This window comes from Nicotiana tomentosiformis, chromosome 7 (assembly GCF_000390325.3).
Source record: "Nicotiana tomentosiformis chromosome 7, ASM39032v3, whole genome shotgun sequence".
NCBI classification, from domain to species: Eukaryota; Viridiplantae; Streptophyta; class Magnoliopsida; order Solanales; family Solanaceae; genus Nicotiana; species Nicotiana tomentosiformis.
This window is the reverse complement of record NC_090818.1, coordinates 87,121,994-87,139,576: the sequence shown is the minus strand read 5'-3', so window position 1 is coordinate 87,139,576 and position 17,583 is coordinate 87,121,994. Positions and strand designations below refer to the sequence as shown.

Sequence of the window (17,583 nt, the reverse complement as noted above, 5' to 3'; positions counted from 1 at the left end):
TAACACTGCCACCCTTTTCGCATCTGCGATTACCCATTTGCTTCTGCGGAACCGCTTATGTGGTCTATTCTCTGCCTCGCAGCTTCTGCGGCCCAAAGCCCGCACCTGTGGGATCACATCTGCGGCCCAATAGTCTCAAGCCTTCCTTCGCATCTGCGGCTGCGCACCTGCAGCCAAAACCTCACAGGTGCAGTTGCACCAGAACTTATGCATAATAGAAAATACCCAAGTCCAAACTCAATCTCTGAATCACACCCGAGGCCCCCAAGACCCCATCAAGATATACCAACACATCCTAAAATATCATACGAACTTAGTCGAAGACTCAAATCACATCACACAATAACGAAAACACGAATCGCACCCCAATTCAAGCCTAATGAACTATTGACTTCCAACCTCTAAAACCAAAGCCGAAACACACCAAACCAACTACGATTGGCCTCGAATTTTGTACACAAGTCATAAATTACACAACGGACCTATTCTAATTACTGGTGCCAAAATCCGAGTTCGGTATCAACAAAGTCAATTCTTGGTCAAGCCTCTCAACTTTTCAAACCTTCAACTTTCCAACTTTCGCCAATTCAAGCCAAAACAACCTACGGACCTCCCAATCAATTTTCGGACATACTCGAATGTCCAAAATCACCATACAAAGCTATCAGAACCATCAAAACTCCATTCCGGAGTCGTTTACTCACAAGTCAACATCTGGTCAACTCTTTCAACTCAAGCTTCCAACCTTGGAACTAAGTGTCCTAATTCATTCCGAAACATTCCCAGAACCAAACCAACCACCCTCGCAAGTCACATAACCACAGATGAACATAGAATAAGCAATAAATGGGGAAACAAGGCTACAATACTCAAAATGACCGGGCGGGTCGTTACATTCTCCCCCTCTTAAACAAACCTTCGTCCTCGAACAGGTCTAGAATCATACCTAGAGTCTCAAATAGGTGAGGATATATGCTTTGCATCTCCCAATCGGTCTCCCAAGTAGACTCCTTAACTGGCTGGTCACTCCACTAAACTTTCACTGAAGCTATTTTCTTTGATCTCATCTTTCGAACTTGCCGATCAAAAATGGCCACCGACTCCACATTATAAGTCATATCTCCATCTAACTGAACTGTGCTGAAATCCAAAACATGAGATGGATCATTATAATACTTCCGGAGCATAAAAACATGAAACACTGGGTGAACACTCGATAGACTAGGAGGCAATGCAAGCTTGTAGGCCACCTCTCCAATCCTCTCAAGCATCTCAAAAGGGCCAATATACCAAGGACTAAACTTGCCCTTCCTCCTGAACCTCATCACACCCTTCATGGGCGATACATTGAGCAGTCTTCTCTCCCACCATATATGTAACATCACGAACCTTCCAATCGATGTAATGTTTCTTTCTAGATTGTGCCGTGTGAAGCTGATCCTGAATCAACTTGACCTTTTCTAAGGCATCCTGAACCAGATCCATGACCAACAACCTAGCCTTCCCGGTCTCAAACCACCCAATTGGAGATCGACACTCCCTTCCATATAAGTCCTCATAAGGAGACATCTGAATACTTGATTGGTAGTTGTTGTTGTAGGAAAACTCTACAAGTGGTAGAAACGGATCCCAAGAACCCCTGAAATCCATAACACAAGCGTGTAGCATATCCTCCAATATCTGAATGGTTCGCTCAGATTGCCCGTCTGTCTGGGGGTGGAATGTTGTACTCAACTCAATACGTGTGCCTAATTCTCACTGCACTGCTCTCCAAACCTGCGATGTGAACTGTGTGCCACGTTTAGAAATAATGGACACCAGCCTCTGATGCTCGTACTTCACCCGCTGAAAGTTCAAGAATCGAGCCACATACTCCACTGTATCTTTTTTTATTCTTCTCCATCAATAGTGCTGCCTCAAGTCTTGATACGTCTTCTCGATGCCCAGATGAATGGAATACTGCAAACTATAGGCCTCCTCAAGAATCAACTCACGTAACCCATCCACATTGGGAACACAAATCCAACCTTGCATCCACAACACCCCATCATCTCCAATAGAAACCTCCTTAGAATCACCGTGTTGTACCATCTCCAATAGAAACCTTTGAAACATCTAACCACACGAACTAATTGGCCAAGGCCTGAACATCTCATGCAAGCGGTCTCTCACCAACAGGAATATATGCAAGGCTACACATACTCACCGCCTTTCTACTCAAGGCATCGGCCACCATGTGGGCCTTCCGAGGATGATAACAAATGGTAATATCATAGTCTTTTAATAGCTCCAACCATCTCCGCTGCCTCAAATTTAGATCCTTTTGCTTGTACAAGTGTTGTAGAGTCCGATGATCCGTAAATACCTCACAAGACACACCGAAGAGATATTTCCTTCAAATCTTTAATGCATGAACATTGGTTGCCAACTCCAAATCATGAACGAAGTAGTTATTCTCATGGGGCTTCAACCGACGTGAAGAATAAGCAATCACCCTACCCTCCTACATCAAGACACACCCAATACCAATCCGAGAAGCATCATAATACACCGTATATGAACCTGATGTTGAAGGCAAAACTAGAACTGGAGTTGTGGTCAAGGTAGTCTTGAGCTTCTGAAAGCTATCCTCACATTCATCCGACCACCTGAACGGAGCAGCCTTCTAGGTCAATCCAATCAAAGGTGAAGCAATGGATGAGAAACACTCTACAAATCGACGACAATATCCGTCCAAGCCAAGAAATCTCTGAATTTCGGTAGCTAAAGATGGTCTAGGCCAACTCTGAATTGGCTCAATCTTCTTCGGATCTACCTTGATACCCTCACTGGACCCCACGTGCCGTAAGAACGCCACAGAATCAAGCCAGAACTCATACTTGGAGAATTTGGCATAAAGCTTTTTCTCCCTCAACATATTTAATATAATGCTCAAATGATGCGCATGCTCCTCCTAGCTACGTGAGTACACCATTATATCATCAATAAATACTATGACAAAAGAATCAAGATATGGCTTGAATACACTGTTCTTCATATGCATAAATGTTGTTAGGCATTGGTTAGCCCAAAAGACATCACAAGGAACTCGTAGTGACCATAGCAAGTCCTGACTGTCATCTTTAGGATATCAGAATCCTGAATCTTCAACTAGTGATAACCAAACCTCAAATCAAACTTAGAGAACACTCTCGCACCCTGACGCTGGTCAAATAAGTCATTAATGCGCGGCAGCGGGTACTTGTTCTTAATTGTAATTTTGTCCAACTGCCTATAATCAATGCACATCGGCATAGTACCATCCTTATTCTTAACAAACAAAATCGGTGCACCCCAAGGAGACACACTAGGCCTAATGAACTCCTTATCAAGAAGCTCCTGAAGCTGCTCTTTCAATTCCTTCAATATTGCTGGTGCCATACGATACAGAGGAATAGAAATGGGTTGAGTGTCAGGCACCAAGTCAATACCAAAATCAATGTCCCTGTCGGGTGGCATGCTCGACAGGTCTGCAGAAAACACATCTGGAAAGTCTCTCACTACCGAAACGGACTCAATAGTAGGAGTGTCAGCACCAATATCCCGTACAAAGGCCAGATACGCCAGACAACCCTTCCCAACCATTCGTTGGGCCTTCAAATATGAAATCACTCTAATGGTAACATAGTCCAGAGAACTTCTCCACTTTATCATAGGCAATCCGGGCATCGCCATCATCACGGTCTTAGCGTGACAATCCAAAATAGCATGACATGGGGACAACCAATCCATGCCTAGAATCACGTCAAAATCAACTATACTAAGAGGTAAAAGATGAACCTTCATGTCCAATTTCCTAATGGTCACCACACACAATCGATACACACGGTCCACAATAATAGAATTACCCACTGGAGTAGATACACGAATATGTGTAACTAAGGAATCACGAGGCATATCCAAATAACGAGTAAAATACGATGATACATATAAATAAGTGAAACCAGGGTCAAATAATATGGAAGCATCCATGTGGCACACTAAAATAATACTCGTGATCACTGCGTCTGAAGCAACAGCCTCTGGCCTGGTGGGAAAAGCATAGCATCGAGCCTGACCACCACCTGATAGACCTCCACCTCTAGGGCGACCTCTAGTTGCCTGAATGTCACGGCCTAAACTGCAGGGCCGCAACGGGTACTAGGTGCCTTACTCAATCGAGTACCAACGTAACATATCTTTCTTATTATACCATCATCGGTAAGTGGGCTAGAAGGGCCATCATAAGATAACCAGAATAAAACATAAGGAATACTAGACATATGATGACCCAACATGATATAGAAACTTATACATGTGACATACGGGCCTATAAGACCAAAATAATCATTTGTACACTCAAAACATAAGCTGACAAGGCCATACAATCATCCATATACATAACATATGTCTACAAGCCTCTAAGAGTACATAAACATCACAAAGGCTGGGGTAGGGCCTCGTCATACCAATCTATACATGTCCAAAGCATACTGACCAAATAGGCAACTCCGGAGCAAGTGGAGTGCACCAACACCTTCCGATGAGCTGATTGCCTACTAGGAGGACTGTCAACCTATCTATCGAGACCCGCGGGCATGAAATACAGCGTCCCCAGGCAAAAGGGACATCAGTATAAATAAAGTACAGAGTATGTAAGGCATAAAAAGCAGTATATAAAAGACATGAATGAAATATGGAGTAAAGAACTCAACCTATAAGTCTGAATTGCTCTGTGAATCATGAAACATTTATAATGTCATGCATATGTGTATAAATGTCATATCATGTGTAGGTATATGCGTACATAACATCATCAAGCCTCTGAGGGCATCCCATCATATCATCTCGGCCTCTGTGGGCGAAATCATCAACGTATACTAGCTGATCAGGTGGTGGTGTTTATAAAATACCATAACCTTTCCCCATACTCCATATACGTATAATATACGCATATATAACGTCATCTGGTCATGGGTCAATGTACATGTATAAATGAATACAATGCATAAGAAATAAGTCAATAAGATCTTTTGGGATGTCATAAGATCAATATGCATTCGGTTAATATCATAGAATAAACATTATCAACTTACGTATTTTCTGAGACCCATGAATAGACGATATAATAATAGGACACATGAGGAATCAAGAACATAGGCATCCCTAGTACTTCTAAGAATATAATCACTTGTGAAAGTCGTGTGTTTGCCCGTTTCGTTGTATCATATGGATCATGCCAAAAGGAAAGAAGGGATAGCCTTAACATACCTTAACCCTATTGAGTCCTTAATACCTTCCAAGCAACTCTTCAAACAACTCAACTCAATCTACCATAGCGGAAGGAGATTCAAAATCAGTGTTGAGTAAAGGCTAAGTCCGCAACTTAAACTAGTAGCTCGTTTATGTAAATTTGGGCAGCATCTCCCATGTAACAAGGGCCTCCTCCAATACCAAATACCAACAACAACAACCAGAGCAATACAATAAGAACAACATCAACAATAGGGTACAAAATATTTCATTAACAAATCATCAACATATCACGACGAGCAGCAAGCTCGGATTGAATCCCTTTAGCACCCTTCAACACCATTAACAAACATTAGTTAACTTAAAAACATGTCCAGCATGATAACAAGTAAAATCGAAGGACTTCCAACCTCCTATTAATCACCTAATCCACACTCAAACAACTCAACAAGTACAACTTTTCATTGTTATATTATCCTTTATCTTCTTATTCACAATACCAATAGCGGTTTCGATATGTAGACAATATATTCATGAAAATAAAAGCATAAACAAGTCATTTTCCAAGGTTTCCAACCATTTAAAGTTCATGAAAACAGCCTTCCCAAAACAGTCCATTAAGAACAATAACATCTCAAACTATTTCAAGTCTTCTCTTGTAGTATCTTGCTCAAATAATGCAACCAACATACAAACAACTTAAAGAACATGTAGTAGAGTATTACATACCTAAACCAGCAGCAACCACTTTAAATTTCAGCCAAACACAGCCCACAACTATCCTCAATGAAAACACAACCTCCAAGAGGTGTTGTTTTTCACTAGAGCTAACTTTTGATGTTGAAATATGGTGTAATCACTTTGGAATCACTTCAAACCCTTATGGTATTTGTTTAGGAGGGTTAGGAGAAGTTTGGAGACAAATTTGAGACGAAAATGAGCAAAAAATAGGCGACCAAATCGTTTATAAAGTGACGTAGGTCAACCACCGACTAAGTGGGTCCCATTGGGAGCTGCTTGTGCGGTCTCGCAAAAATGCGAATATCTCTCTACTCCGATGTCGTACAGACAAACAGTTTAATGCATTAGAAACAAGACTCGTAGATATTCAATTTTATATGTGGTTCATCCCTTAAGTCCAAGTATATGTGGATAAAATCACAGCTACATTTGACCTAATGTTCAGCACATTATGAATGTAACTTGCGATGACCTTTGCCAACTTTTGTTCCACAACTCGCTTGACTTCAAAACGTAACACACGACTATCATAAGACTAAAATAACTCATAACATAACCTTCTTATCACATTAAGAACCCTATTCTTATCCCAAGAGTACATGTTATAATATTCCCAACTTGTCGACTTTCTACGAAACTTATTTTCTTCAATTCGTTTAGCTTCTAAGCCTTCAAACCCTCTTGGTAATTGTTATCCATGATCTTTAATATTTGTAACCTCCAAAGTAACATTATTAACTAGCTTTATGTACTTTAAAATATGATCTCAATTCTAAGCTTACATCAATTGACTTATAATTTACTTTTACGTACGAAAATATGGGGTATAACATTGAGCCCCACCCCAAGCTGGCTGAGCGGGTGGTGATCTAACTGGTGCAGAAGTCATAGCCTGACCCCTATACTGAACTGGATCTCCCATAAGATGAGGACAATACATCCTCACATTCCCCAACTCTGCATACTGGAAGCAACTCTCATCTATCAATGGTAGCGGGGGCTGAATCGGACCCCGAGAACAAGAATAACCACAAGAAGGACCTGGTACGGATGAACCCTGAACTGATGGAGCATCGGAGGAATTCTCAGCTGGGAGGGCACTGAAGGATTACTGACCCGGATGAGCACTATATGAATCATGGCTAGCTGATGTACCCTGATTAACCAGATGAGCCATCTGACCGGGCCTATAAGGATGACCCTTGTTGTGGTGGGACTTGTCACGCCCAGACCCCGAGGAGTGCGACCGTCGCTCAACCGAGATACCCTGGCAGATCAAGCCTACTAGATGCCTTCTACCTAACCTTGCCCATTAACAATATAAGAATCAATACAAGTGATAAACATGAGAAGAGTCACCACATTATTTTTCCATCACTCAAAAGATATTCATTTATGATTTCCAAAATATTGCGAGTTTATAAATATAATGAAAACAAACATGTTTGCCAAAATACCAATACTTCTGTTCAATTCACAACATCAAACACCACCCACAACCTATCTACGGAGCCTCTAAGTATAACAGAAGAGTAGTATGGAAGTGCCGGCAACAAGACCCCGGCTATACCTCAAAACACAATGTACAACATCAAATGACATCACGCTCGGAATAGAGTAGGGCTCACCAAAACCTGCTGAAATAGGAGTAACTGCAAACGAGGACCAAAGCTACCCGCTGATAAACCACCTGCATCCATCGAAGATGTAGCGCCCCCGGCAAAGGGATGTTAGTACATATGGAATAGTACTAGTATGTAAAGTTAGCTATTCTCTTTCGAAATAGAAGGCCAATAACAGAAGGGGCAATACCATGGAGCAATAGGTAACAATTAATGATATCCAAATGCCAAGTTATAACATAACAATTTTCAACATACAAAAAATATTATATATTTTTGGTTAGGAGATCACTAGCACCGAAATACCACCATGTTTTTAGCACAGAGTCCGATCACGCTCGATCGGCTAGGCCATCTCCCCACGAACAATGTGGTGCGAAAGAAATGTCTTACCAAGAGTAGTACCACCATATGCGCAACATGGCATCCGATCTCCACCCGATCGGCTAGGCCGCCTTCCCACATATGCCGTGTAGGCTGACTTTCCAATTCACAGCTAATATCAACCTCATCCTAATTAAGGGTAATAACCACAATCACATAAATATTTCAATCTCATCCCAAACAAGGGGAATAATCATAATCCACCCCTACACCGGCACGTGTAGTTTCGGGTATGGGCCTTATGACCCACCTTTCCTCGGTTTGCTATTGATACTCTCAAAAAAGATTTGGTTTGCACACAAGGGAAACAAAAGCACAAATATATTTTATATTCACCTCATTACCTTTCACACTATATATAGCCTCGTTAGTACCTTCAACCATTCACAACATCATTATAATTCCACTAGCTCTCTTGGCCATACTTATGATTCCTCATCCCAAGGCACAGTAGCCGTATTTTATATTCCACACTTTCATTTCTTTACTTTCAAGGATCATCGACATAAACATCAACATATAGAATATTCCAAAAATTACAACTTTAAGTTCATTAGTAATTAAGACTTTAAACACAATGAATTTCTTTCCGATAAATGGAGTAAAATGATTGGCAATCGAAGCACGAGTTAAAATCATAGATGATTAAAACACCATTTATTCTTGAAATACTTTTTCCAGAAAAGGCAATACACAATTTCAACTCATGTATATGTAAGAACTCAAAGCACATTGGAAATACTTACAAAGCATAGCATTAGTTAAAACAGCCACATTGGGGCATGACTTGAGTATATAAGCTCTTAGTTAAATATATTTTTGAAGTAATTTTGGAACAGTTGAATCAAGGCTCATTTCATAACCTTTCTCACATCATCTCTTTTCATTGGCACTACTAGCCACAAGTATAACTTTCATTCTTGGCACAGTGGCCACACTTTATATCTTCAACCGACTTCTTTCACTTTCAAGCATCTTTATAGATTATGAACAACAAGGCATTTCAAATCAAGACTTTAAGTACACATATGAGCAATTAAGAGTCTTAAGCATATCGAGTTTTTCTCACACAATTTGGCATCATAACTTTTATTTGAAACACGATTCAAAGCCATAATATTTAAATACACATATCATTCTTGAACACATTCCCGAAGGACAACATAATGTGATAGGAACATTCGGAAAATGATTTGAACACGTGACTTTCAACACTTTGTTCATTTGGGATAATCAAATTTATTAGGAACAACTCGGAACATAAGAATTAGGAACTTGACCCAATCATACTTGAAACTTACGAGAACATCATGGAATTCAATTCTAAGAGTGTAGTTTAGCCAGCATACCTCGCTTTGAGCTTTCCTTAAATTACTACAATGTTCCCGAAATCCTAGCAACTTCAATCTATTTTGAGACATAACAAAATTGAACACAAATTAGGAAGATATTCATGGTTTCAGCTAGTTTGAGCATTTTATCAAACACTAGATGTGCAAATTTGATTACAAGGTTCTTCCACAAGATTTTCTTTACTCCACAACCCAATCTTTACCCATTTGAGCTCAACAATCTTTCCACAAAACTTATTGGTACATGCATGTATAAATAATACTCTCACACCCAAGAATAATACTCCTAATCAACCATCTTCTACCCAAATTCGAAATTGAATACTAGGGTATGGAACCTTACCTCTTAGATGAAGACCTTGTGAGCTTTCTTGTTGAATTTCAAGGCTTGAGCAAGATTTTGATGAACAATTAGCTTAAGGATTTCTACTCTCACTCTAGGGCACTTCCTCTCTCTAAAACTATCAGATATTCCCCTTAAAAATGGACCCTTACGTCTATTTATAGAGATAGGGTCGGGTTATAAAGATAGAAGAATGGACCCTCCGAAATCCGGACCGGGCTACAGACCAGGCTTCGTGAGGGATACAACACAGTCTAACGCACTACAGACCAGGCTTCACGTGGGATATAGCGCGGTCTACTGCGCTACGGACCATCATAATAATACTTCCGGAGCATGGAAACATGAAACACTGGGTGAACACTCGATAGTCTAGGAGGAAATGCAAGCTTGTAGGCCACCTCTCAAATCCTCTCAAGCACTTCAAAACAGCCAGTATACCGAGGGCTCAACTTGCCCTTCCTCATGGACCTCATCACACTCTTCATGGGAGATACTCTGAAATTTTATCTCCCACCATATATTTAACATCACGAACCTTCTGATTAGTGTAACTCTTCTTTCTAGAATGTGTCGTATGAAGCCGATCCTAAATCAATTTGACCTTTTCCAAGGCATCCTGAACCAAATCCGTGACCAACAACCTATCCTCCCCCTGCTCAAACCACCCAATTGAAGATCCACACTGCCTCTCACATAAGGCCTCATAAGGAGCCATCTGAATACTCGATTAGTAGTTTTTGTTGTAGGCAAACTCTACAAGCGGTAGAAATTGATCCCAAGAACCCCCAAAATCTATAACACAAGCGCGTAGCATATCCTCCAATATCTGAATGGTGCGCTCGAACTACCCATTTGCCTGGGGGTGGAATGTTTTACTCAACTCAACCAGTATGCCCAACTCTCGCTGCACTACTCTCCAGAACTGCGATGTGAACTGTGTTCCCCGATCAGAAATAATGGACACCAACCTCTGATGCTCGTACTTCACCTGCTGACAGTTCAAGAATCGAGCCATATACTCCACTATATCTTTATTCATTATTCTCCACCAATAGTGTTGCCTCAAGTCCTGATACATATTCGCGGCACCCAGATGAACGGAATACCTTGAACTGTGGGCCTTCTCAAAAATCAACTCACGTAACCCATCCACATTGGGCACACAAATACGACACTGCATCCGCAATAACCCATCATCTCCAATAGAAACCTCCTTGGAATTACCATGTTGTATCGTGTCCTTAGGGACAAGCAAATGAGGGTCATCATACTGGCACTCTCTGATACGCTCATATAAAGATTACCGAGAAACCACGCAAGCTAGTACTCGTCTAGGTTCCGAAATATCTAATCTCACGAACTAATTGGCCAAGGTACTGAACATCTGATGCAAGTGGTATCTTACCAATAGGAATATATGCAAGGCTACACATACTCACCGCCTTTCTACGCAAGGCATCGGCCACCACATTGGCCTTCCCTGGATGATATAAAATGGTAATATCATAGTCTTTTAACAGCTCTAACCATCTTCGCTACGTCAAATTTAGATCCTTTTGCTTGTACAAGTGTTGTAGACTCTGATGATCCGTAAATACCTCACAAGACACACCGAAAAGATAATGCCTCCAAATCTTTGATGCATGAACAATGGCTGCTAACTCTAAATCATGAACGAGGTAGTTCTTATCATGGGGCTTCAACTGGCATGAAGCATAAGAAATCACCCTACCTACCTACATAAAGACACACCTAATATCTATTCGAGAAGCATTACAATACACCGTATATGAACCCGATGTTGAAGGCAAAACTAAAACTGGAGTTGTGGTTAAGGAAGTCTTGAGATTCTGAAAGCTCTCCTCACACTCATCTGACCACCTGAACGGAGAAGCCTTCTGGGTCAATCTTGTCAAAGGTGTAGCAATGGACGAGAAACCCTCTATAAATCGGCGATAATATCCAGCCAAGCCAAGAAAACTCTGAATCTCGGTAGCTGAAGACGGTTTGGGCCAACTCTAAACTACCTCAATCTTCTTCAGATCTACCTTAATACCCTCACTGGACACCATGTACCACAAGAACACCACATAATCAAGCTAGAACTCATACTTGGAGAATTTAGCATAAAGTTTCTTCTCCCTCAACGTCTGTAGTATAATCCTCAGATGTTGCGCATGCTCCTCCTGACTATGTGAGTACAACAGTATATCATCAATGAATACTATGATAAAGGAATCATGATATGGCTTGAATATACTGTTCATCATATGCATAAATGATGTTGGGGCATTGGTCTGCCTAAAAGACATCACAAGGAACTTGTAGTGACCATAGCGGGTCCTAATTGTCGTCTTTAGAATATCAGAATCTTGAATCTTTAACTTGTGATACCCAGACCTCAAATCAATCATAGAGAACACTCTGGTACCCTGAAGTTGGTCAAATAAGTCATCAATACGCGGCGGTGGGTCCTTGTTCTTAGTTGTAACTTTTTTCAACTGCCCATAATTAATACACATTCGCATAGTACCATCATTCTTCTTCACAAACAGAACCAGAGGAATAGTAATGGGCTGAGTGACAAGCACCAAGTCAATACCAAAATCAATGTGCTTGTCGGGTGGCATGCCCGACAGGCCTGCAGGAAACACATCCGAAAGGTCTCTCACTACTGGAACGGACTCAATAGTAGGAGTGTCAGCACCAACTTCCCTCACAAAGGCCAGATACGCCAGACAACCCTTCCCAACCATCCGTTGGGCCTTCAAATATGAAATCACTCTAATGGAAACATAGTCTAGAGAACCTCTCCACTCTATCCTAGGCAATCTCGGCATCGCCAACATCATGGTCTTAGCATGACAATTAGAATAGCATGACATAGGGACAACTAATCCATGCCTAGAATCACATCAAAATCAACCACCACCTGGTCGATCTCCCTCTCTAGGGCTAGCTCTAGCTGCCTGAGACCCACCCCAAGCTGGCTGAGTGGGTGGTTAACTAACTAGTGTAGAAGTAATAGCCTGACCCCTCTACTGAACTGGACCTCCCATAATATGAGGACAATACCTCCTCACATGCCCCAACTCTCCATACTCGAAGCAACTCCCATCCGTCAATGGCAGTAGGGACTGAATCGGACCTCGAGAACCCTAATAACCACTAGAAGGAACTGGTACGGATGAACCCTAAACTGATGGAGCATGTGATAAACTCTAAATTGGGAGGACACTAAAGGATGACTAACCCGGACGAGCACTATATAAACCATGGCTGATGAACCGGATGAGCCATCTGACCGGGCCTATAAGGATGATCCCTACTGTGGTGGGACTGCCCTCCAGATGAGGCACTACTAAAACCACCCGGACCATGAGGCCACTTAGCCTCCCTCTCCTCATGCTCCTGACTGCGAATCTGCTCTAGGTGTCTAGCAATATCAACCACCTCATCAAACATCGCCCCTGACGCAATCTCTTGAGTCATTATGAAACGTATTCCATAGTTGAGGCCATCAATGAACCTCCTAATCCTCTTATTCTCAGTGGGAACCAACCATACCGCATGACGAGCCAACTATGAAAATCTCATCTCATACTGAGTCACTGACATAGCCTCTTATGGTAGTTGCTCAAACCGCCTACGCAACTCCTCCATGTGAGTCTGTGAAACAAACTTCTCTAAGAAGAGAACTGAGAACTCATGCCACATAAGTGTTGTCTCATCGTCTGGCCTGCTCAACTCATATGCCTCCCACCATCTGAAGGGTGCCCCCGACAACTGAAAAGTAGTAAATGAAACTCCACTGGTCTCCAAAATACCCGTCATGCGAAGGATCCGCTGGCACCTGTCTATGAAATCCTGAGCATCCTATGACTCTGCCCCACAGAACTCTGGAGGCCTGAGCCTCCTAAACTGCTCTAGCCTCTTATTCTCCTCGTCGCTCATAGGTGGACCAACGGGCGCTCGAGCAGCTGCAACCAGTTGGGCTGGTAGTAACCTCAGTGTCTAGAGTCCTTGAGCTACCTACTCTGGTGTACGGGCAGGAGTCTGAGCACCTCCCCCGGCCTAAGAAGTAGTTGGTGCAAATAGAACCGAAACTGGCTGAGCAAGGCTCATGCATACAGTCAATATCTGAGCCAAAGCCTCTTGAGGCCTGAAATCATAATGAGCACAGCTGGTGCCTGAGCTGGTCCCACCAGCTCAAGAACATCTGGTATCAGCTCCTCAACTAGAGTAACTGATGGCTCCACAGGTGCTGCTATAGCTGTAGTACGAGCCGCACCTCAGCCTCTACCATGCCCCCATCCTCTCGCGACCCTAGCTAGTGGTACTGGTGGCTGTCCTCCTGGTCCAGTCGCACGGGTCCTTACCATCTGTGAGGGAATAAAATAATAGAAGTTCATTTTACGGAATGAACAAATCCGCATGACAAGAATACAAGAAAGAGAAGTTTCCTAATGGTTTAGTAGCCTCTCGAAGATAAGTAAAGATGTTGTCATACCAATCCGCAAGACTCTACTAAACCTTCTCATGACTCGTGAGACCAAAGTAACCTAAGGCTCTGATACCAACTTGTCATGACCCAAAATCCCAACCTGTCGTGATTGAACCTAACACATTACTAGGCAAGCCGACAATCATATATCAACTACGCATTTGAATTTAAAACATAATTCAATAAACTCAACAGCGGAAAAATCTCATAGATAACTTATAAAAACAATTATTACTCAACTACAACCATCCCAAAAATCTTGGTATCACAGAGTACATGAGCTACTAAGTGTCAACATAGTCTGAGACTCTAGTACAACTATCTGAGAAAAATAGAACAGTACTGAATAAAATGAAAGGAAGGAGAGTCAAGGTCTGCGGGTATCATAGAAGCTACCTCGAAGTCTCCGAGCAGGTACTAGCACCAAACCTAGCAATCATTGTGTCCAGATGTTCCTGGATCTGTACACGAAGTGCAGAGTGTAGTATAAGTACAACCAACCCAATGTACTCAATAAGTAACCGGAATAACCATCGGCTGAAAGCAATGACCAGCTCAAAAGGATACAGTCAGAACCAAAATAACGACAATACATATATAACAAAGAGAATGACAGTAATAACTCAGAGAAACTTGCATATTCAGTTCGTCCAAAGTACAGAAATTTAGGCATGCTTTCAAGCTCAACAATTAAAGCCCAACACTGATAAAATATGCCAAGTACAGCTAGCATGAGGAATATTGCATATCTATGCCTACATGACAAATGTAATGTATCACAATGATAAATCCCAGGTACTCTCACTCTCAGAGTACTCAATCTGTCTATCTCAAACTCCCACTCATAACACATAATCACTCAACATTGTACGGGTTCCTAGCATCTATGCCCCTCAACAAAGCACGTGTATATAAATCATTGACCATGCGGTCATTGCTGGTATGTCAAACTCCGGAAGGGCGGTTCCTGCCCAAGCGCTAATATAAAGCCTATAAGGCCTGCTGTAGTGTGCAGCCCAATCTACGATATTAAATAAGCCAATAAGACCTGTTACGGCATGCAGCCTGATGCATAATAATAATCACAACATGGCTCTCATGCCAACCTCAGTCACCAATCTCTCAAGTCTCAAGGCTCACAACCTTGTACTACTCAACCCAAACAATAATAATATGTGATGTAACAGGGAATGATAATAGAAACTGAGATATGATATGCAAATGATAGATCATGACTAAGCACCTAATTGCAATTTAAGCAGATAACTCAAAACAACATAAAGAACCTCACTATGCCTCAACAGAATAAACACATAGCCTAAACATGTTTTCTAACATGAATTACAGTTCAATTTTTCTAACAAGTAAGGATTTCACTGATAGAACAAGACTTGCTAACAACACAGTCCAAAAGAATCAACAGAATCATGAATACCATGGTGCATGCCCACACGCCTGTCACCTAGCATGTGCGTCACTCCAACACAAACTATATAACACATTTTCCACCAATTTATACCCCCACTTTCAAGTTTAGAAGTGTTCCTTACCTCAAAGTGCGCAACTCAATGCTCCAACAAACCCTTGCCTCGTGAATCGACCTCTGAACGACTCAAATCTAGTCACAAACAACTTAATATAATCAATACAAGCTATAGGAATCGATTGCATACGATAAACCTAAGTTCTTTAACCAAATTCCAAAAGTCCACCAATAATGTCAACCCTGGCCCACGCCCCGAAACCCAGCAAAATTTAAATAACCCAAACACTCATTCAGTAACGAGTCACCCCATACCAAAATTATCCAATTCCGATCACAAATCAACCCTCAAATTCCCAAATCGTATTCTCCAATCCCTTGTCCAAAATCCCAAAAATTTCACCTCAAAAATACATAATCTAGGTGGGAAAACCAATGGGTATTCAATATCATTGGACAAAAGTGATCGAATGTTGCTTACCTATTGAATTAGAGTGAAATCCCTCTCAAAAACCGCCACTAGCCGAGCTTGTAAAGTCCAAAAAAGAAGAAAACTCGAAACCCCATCGAAATATAGCACTCCCAACCTTTTCGCATCTGCGATCACCCATTCTCTTCTACGAAACCGCTTTTCCGGTCTATTCTCTACATCTGCGGAACTCACTTAAACTCCGCCTCACTATTTCTGTGGCCCAATGCCCGCATATGCGGTCCAACAATCTCAAGCCGTCCTCCGCATCTGCGCATGAGCAGTCGCATCTGCGGCACCGCACCTGCGGCCAAAAGCTCACAGGTGCGGTTGCACTAGAACTGATACATAACAGAAAATCCCCAAGTCCAAACTCAATCCGATTTGAATCCGAATCACACCCGAGGCCCCTGGGACCCCATCCAAATATACCAACACATCCTAAAACATCATACGAACTTAGTCGAAGACTCAAATCATATCAAACAACATCAAAAACACGAATAGCACCCATATTCTAGCCTAATGAACTATTGAACTTCCAACTTCTAAAACTAATGCTGAAACACACCAAACCAACTTCGATTGATCTAAAATTTTGCACACAAGTCATAAATGATACAGCGAACCTATTCCAACTCCCAAAACCAAACTCTGAGCCCGGTATCAATAATGTCAACTCTCAGTCAAACATCTCAACTTTCCAAACCTTTAACTTTCCATCTTTCGCCAATTCAAGCTAAACCGATCTACGGACCTCCAAATCAATATCCGGACATATTCCTAAGTCTAAAATCACCATACGAAGCTATCGGAACCATAAAAAATCCATTTTAGAGTCGTTTACTCATGAGTTAACATCTGTTCAACTCTTTCAACTCAAATTTCCAACTTTGGGACTAAGTATTCCAATTCTTTCCAAAACATCCCCGGTACCAAACCAACTACCCTGGAAAGTCACATAACATTAAATAAACATAGAATATTCAATAAATGGAGAAACGTATTACACCCCATATTTTTGTACATAAAAGTACTTCGTAAGCAAACTGATGTAAGACCAAAAATGAGATCATCTTTGAAAGTATATAAAGTAAGTTAATCATGTTACTTTAGAGGTTAAAAATATGTAAGATCATGAACAACAATTACAAAGAGGGTTGGAAGGTTCAGAAGCTAAAGGAATTGAAGAAAATAACGTTTCGTCGAAAGTTGAGAAGTTGGGAATGTTATAACCCGTACCTTTAGGGTGAGACTAGGGTTCTTAACATGATAAGAGGGTTATGTTATGAGTTATTTTAGTCGTATAATATTCATGTGTTAAGTTTTTAAGTCAAGCAAGTTGTGGAACAAAAGTCGATGAAAGTAATCACAAGTTACGTTCATAAGCTACTAAAATTTGGGTCAAATG

The 17,583-nt window shown here is 41.5% G+C and overlaps 1 protein-coding gene across 1 annotated transcript; it reads right to left on the bottom strand.

The window, feature by feature from the left end:
• Positions 1-1,031: 1,031 nt before the first annotated feature.
• On the bottom strand, positions 1,032-11,788 carry LOC138895939 (uncharacterized). The gene is made up of 6 exons (XM_070180703.1): positions 11,744-11,788; positions 11,329-11,452; positions 11,094-11,196; positions 10,685-10,996; positions 1,307-1,639; positions 1,032-1,140 (listed from the first exon to the last, which is right to left on the bottom strand). Exons 1-6 carry the CDS (start codon positions 11,786-11,788, stop codon positions 1,032-1,034), a joined length of 1,026 nt encoding a protein of 341 aa, XP_070036804.1.
• Between the last annotated feature and the right edge of the window lie 5,795 nt (positions 11,789-17,583).